Below are 5,786 nucleotides of genomic sequence, written 5' to 3'. Positions count from 1 at the left end.
CTTATATACATTATGAAAAGATTATCACAAGTTTAGCAAACATCCAAAATACAAAATAAAAGAAAAAGAAAAAAACTTTTTTTCTTGTGATGAGAACTCTTAGAATTTACTCTTTTAATGACTTTCATATATAACACACAGCAGTGTTAATTATATTAATCACATTGTACATCACATGCCTGATACTTATTTATCTTATAACACGAAGTTTGTACCTTTTGACTGCCTTCATTCAATTCCTCCTCCCCCATCCCCTGACTCTGGTAACCATAAATCTGATCTCTTTTTCTATGAGTTCTTTTGTTTGTTTGTTCTTGAAGTATAATTGACCTATAACACTATGTTAGTTCCTGGTGTACAACATAGTGATTCGATATTCTATACATTTCAAAATCGTCACCATGATAAGTCTAGTTACCATCTGTCACTATACAAAGACAGGAGATGACCTATTTACTCATGGCAGCAGAATGGGCTGGAGGAGCTTGTAAGGCCAGAGTGGGAGCTTTGAGATCCAGGAATGTTGGTATCACTGGCTCAGCCCTGACACAGACTGAAAGGCTAATATGCTTAATTTCTTTCTTATATCTTTTCCTTACCTTTCTTTTCTCTTTCCCTCTACATAGTCAGTATTCTTTCAAGTAGGACTTTTAAGTTGTCCAGCCTGGGGGAGGATGGTTTGAAGCAAAGAATAAATTGTTAAAGTTGTAATTTCAGGTGTCATGAGAGATAAATATTGGGGTTAAGGATATCTGGAAAATATGCCTGAAAATTAACATGGGGGAATTTTTTTGGGTTGAAAGAGAAGTGAAAAAAGAGAGCGCAGATGACAGAGGCTGGGACACATGGAAAAGTTTTTTCAGTGACCTAATGTTGCCACTAATTGATGAGAAATACTGCTTTAATGTCTTGAATTTATCCTAGAAGAATTAGGCTCAATAGCTCCTTTCATTACCTGGGAGCTTAAATCATGAGTGGCATCTTTTTCCCATATATTTTTGAAAGATGCTTTCACATAGAATATAAAACATTTTAGAAATTCAATTTTATTTATGGGCAGCATCATATTTTTTATACTCTTGCTGAAGAAACTTAGGGTAAGTAGAGGGTCAATTTTATCTTTTCTTTTTTTAACCAAAGGGGCGTATCACTCAGCAGAGTGCTTAGTTGTTATGAGAGTGGAAAAAAGTTCCTCTGGTATAAGGTGTGGGGAACCTATTGGATTTAAAAGGATAATAAGCTTTCTTCTTGAAATAGGCCTAATCAACATACTTTATTGTACTTTATTGGGGGCATTCATCAATAATGAATCAAACACTAGGCAAAACTTTTCCTGAGAGAGTTAGAAACTCTCTGGCTGGAGTTGAACCCTGGGATCTGGGGTTGTGTCTGTGAATGTTATTCATTCTGCAAAATGCTCTGAGTACCTACCTTGGGCCCAAATGCAGAGAATCATTGGGTCTTGGAAATGTACTTGTTTGGGGAAACACTTAAAGATCTCTGCTGGAACAAGGGTCACATAATCACTCCACCATGCAATGCTTAATGGTAAAAGAGAGTGGGGATGTGATCTCACTGAGTGCAGGACTGTTTCTAAGCAGAGTTTTTAAGGGTAATGAACGCTGGCTCTGCAGGTTCTAAATGTGAGTGAACAAGATGGAATTTGGTCAACAGTTGGAGGAGTTGGCCTCAGTAACACGCAGAGTTCACCTGTGGTAACAAAGGGTAAGACAGAGTATTTGGGCTTAGATGCTGGTAGGTGCATTGTTGCACAGTGGGAGTGTGTGGAAGTCCTTTATAATTGATTCCATTTTTTCAATGAAATAAGAAAGCAGTTGATTAAGAACAAATGTGAGATAGTAGATCTTGAAACTATGAGGGGGAAAGTAAGTATGAAATAGTTATCAACAAGTCAGTGTAAGAATTCCTGGATTTTTTCAGTCTAAGTTATACGCACCAGCTTTCCCCATTGCACCCCCTACCTATCCCTAGCATCCCAATTTATCAATATTAAGTAAAAACCAGTAAAGAAGGATTCATGACAAGACAAATAAGAGAGGAATGTCATAGGGCATAGACATGCAAGACAAACACTGGTTAAGCCCATTATTGATTCTACTAAGCCTTATGGGGCTAAGAGAGAGCTCTGTTCCTGCCACTTAAAATCTTGTTAGGCTTTTCAGCTGGAACCGCCATCTTCCCGTAATTCGCCAAAATGACCAACACAGAGGGAAAGAGGAGGGGCACCCGCTACATGTTCTCTACGCCTTTTAGAAAACATGGAGTTGTTCCTTTGGCCACATACATGCAAATCTACAAGAAAGGTGATATTGTAGATATCAAGGGAATGGGTGCTGTTCCAAAAGGAATGCCCCACAAATGTTACCATGGCAAAACTGGGAGAGTCTACAATGTTACCCAGCATGCTGTTGGCATCATTGTAAACAAACAAGTTAAGGGCAAGATTCTTGCCAAGAGAATTAATGTGCGTATCAAGCATATTAAGCACTCTAAGAGCCGAGATAGCTTCCTGAAACGGGTGAAGGAAAATAATCAGAAAAAGAAGGAAGCCAAAGAGAAAGGTATTTGGGTTCAACTGAAGCGCCAGCCTGCCCCACCCAGAGAAGCACACTTCGTGAGAACCAATGGAAAGGAGCCTGAACTGTTGGAGCCCATTCCCTATGAATTCATGGCATAATGGGTGTAAAGAAAATAAAAGACCTGGACTGTATAAATGTTTCTCTTAATTGAGTAGAAGTGTGTGATCCCCTTCCCCAAACAAATATTTAAAGCATACACACACACAAAAAATCTTGTTAGCATCAACTCACCCATCTTCACATCCATCCCATTGCCCCAAAAGACACCAATTTAGTTCCAGGGCTGAGGTTGGGGCAGAGGCTCCTTTCTTGTTTAGAATGCCTGCCTGAGAGTATTCTGAACCAATGTTCTCTGATAAGCATCTCAGGGATTCTAGAGATCAAAAAAGACTCAGTATGAGTCCAAAGTTATCTTTCTTCTCTTCCGGACTCTAGCAGAGAAACGTGAGGTAGAATTTCTAGCTACTGAGTTAGAACTATAAAGAAGCAACACACTAACCAGAGAGAAAATACATTGGTTCAGTGAGGGTATGTGGAAGCTCTCTCTTTTGGTTCAGTTTTCTCAGGGAGGTAGAGAAGAAGGTTATTACCAGAGAGTGAATTTGTGGAAAAAGGTTTAGAAAAAGAAGTGTGAAATAGTCAGGATGAACAATTGAATGGACTAGGCAAAGTAGTGTGATTACCATTTAAAGGCCCACTTGAGGTTCATAATCGTCACTTTAAAGTAAGACCAATCACAGGGTACAGGAAGAGAACAGGCAGACTGAATTTAATAAGCGTTGCGGTTTTGACATATATATTAGGGATAATTGACAGGGTGGAATGGGGAGAATTGGCAAGGGTAGTTTTGACTGTAAGAATCAAAGATTTCTTACACTGAAAGACTTGTGGATAACTGTTTCATCTTTCTTCTCTCTTTTCATCCATCCAATCATAAGAACATATATTTGTATTTCTTATATTTGCATGAAAGAAACACTGGAAAGACACCCCAAACAAACACAAATGGTTACTTATACACATGTTTACTAATAGGAGGGTAAGGTGACATAGATGGAGTCCTTCCAATCCTTCACAAAATTTTCCCAAAAATTGAAGAGGAAGGAACATGTTCCAACTCACTCTAGGAGGCCAATATTACTCAGACATGAAAACCAGAGAAAGATATAACAAGAAAAGAAAGCTACAGAACAATATCCCGTATTAGTATAGATACAAAGTTCCTCAAGAAAATACTAGTAAACTGAATCTGACAACATATAAAAAGGAGTACATACCATGGCCAAATGAGGGTTTATTCCAGGAATGCAAGTTTGGTTCAACATATGAACATCAGTTAAAGCAATATATCATATTAAAGCAATAAAGGACAGAAAGCCCGCAACCATCTCTGTAGATGCAGGTGAGATGCACCATTTCATGATATAAATACTTAACAAAATAGGACTAGAAGGGAACTTCTCCAACATGATAAAGAGAATTTATGAAAAGCCCACAACAAAATCACATTTAATGGTAAAGGAATAAAAAAAGTTTTCCTCCTAAGATGAGGATTTTCAACAAGGATGTTGAGACAATTCAATGGGTAAATAAAAGTCTCCTTAGGGCTTCCCTGGTGGCGCAGTGGTTGAGAGTCCGCCTGCCGATGCAGGGGACACGGGTTCGTGCCCCGGTCCGGGAAGATCCCACATGCCGCGGAGCAGCTGGGCCCGTGAGCCATGGCCGCTGAGCCTGCGCGTCCGGAGCCTGTGCTTCGCAACGGGAGGCCACAACAGTGAGAGGCCCGCGTACCGAAAAAAAAAAAAAAAAAGTTTCTTTAACAAATGGTACTAGGACAACTGTATATCCATAGGCAAAAGAATGAAGTTGGACTCCTACCTCAGACCATATACAAAATTAACTCAAAATGAATGAAGACCTAAAAAGAGCTATGAAACTCTATAGGGCTAAATTTTCATGACCTTGGATTTGACAGTGGATTCTTAGCTATGACACCAAAAGCAAGGGAAGAACAAAAAAATTAGATATATTGGACTTCATCTAAACTAAAAACTTTTGTCCATGAAAGGACACTATCAAGAAAGTGAAAAATGACCTATAGAATGGGAGAAAATATTTGTAAATTATATATCTGATAAGGGTCTAGTAACTAAAATATGTAAAGAACTCTTACAACTCAATAACAAAAAAACAAGAAACCAAATTAAGAAAATGTGTAAAGGACATTACTCCAAAGAAGAAATACATATGGCCGAAAGGCACATGAAAAGATGCTCAATATTATTAGTTATCAGAGAAATAAAAATCAAAGCCAGAATGAGATACCATTTTGTACCCTTTCAGATGGCTGTAAGTAAAAAGTTGGACAGTAAGAAGTGTTGCTGAAGTTGCAGAGAAATTAAAACTTTCCTACGTCGTTGGTGGGAATGTAAAATGGTGCAGCTGTTTTTTTTTTTGTTTGTTTTTTTAACATCTTTATTGGGGTATAATTGCTTTACAATGGTGTGTTAGTTTCTGCTTTATAACAAAGTGAATCAGTCATACATAAACATATGTTCCCATATGTCCTCCCTCTTGCGTCTCCCTCCCTCCCACCCTCCCCATCCCACCCCTCCAGGCCGTCACAAAGCACCGAGCCAATATCCCTGTGCCATGCGGCTGCTTCCCACTAGCTATCTACCTTACTACGTTTGTTAGTGTGTATATGCCCATGACTCTCTCTCGCCCTGTCACAGCTCACCCTTCCCCCTCCCCATAACCTCAAGTCCGTTCTCTAGGAGGGCTGCGTCTTTATTCCTGCTTTACCCCTAGGTTCTTCATGACATTTTTTTTCTTAAATTCCATATATATGTGTTAGCATACGGTATTTGTCTTTTTCTTTCTGACTTACTTCACTCTGTATGACAGACTCTAGGTCTATCCACCTCATTACAAATAGCTCAATTTCGTTTCTTTTTATGGCTGAGTAATATTCCATTGTATATATGTGCCACATCTTCTTTATCCATTCATCCGATGATGGGCACTTAGGTTGTTTCCATCTCCGGGCGGTGCAGCTGTTTTTGAAAACAGTTTGGTAGTTCCCCAAAATGTTAAGCAAAGAGTTACCATATGACTCAGTAATTCTGCTCTTAGGTATAGTCTCAAAAGACATGGAGACATGTGTCCATATAAAAACTTCTATAC

General features: G+C 38.9%; 1 protein-coding gene across 1 annotated transcript; it reads left to right on the top strand.

Annotated features, from left to right (window-relative positions):
- Window positions 1–2,208: 2,208 nt before the first annotated feature.
- Window positions 2,209–2,784, top strand: LOC132422271 (large ribosomal subunit protein eL21-like). Its single transcript, XM_060007063.1, has one exon. It carries the CDS (start codon window positions 2,216–2,218, stop codon window positions 2,696–2,698), a length of 483 nt encoding a protein of 160 aa, XP_059863046.1. The 5' UTR covers window positions 2,209–2,215; the 3' UTR covers window positions 2,699–2,784.
- Window positions 2,785–5,786: the final 3,002 nt, after the last annotated feature.

This window comes from Delphinus delphis, chromosome 3, assembly GCF_949987515.2.
Source record: "Delphinus delphis chromosome 3, mDelDel1.2, whole genome shotgun sequence".
NCBI classification, from domain to species: domain Eukaryota; kingdom Metazoa; phylum Chordata; class Mammalia; order Artiodactyla; family Delphinidae; genus Delphinus; species Delphinus delphis.
The sequence above is the reverse complement of the archived record's forward strand: the minus strand, read 5'-3'. Positions and strand labels throughout refer to the sequence as shown.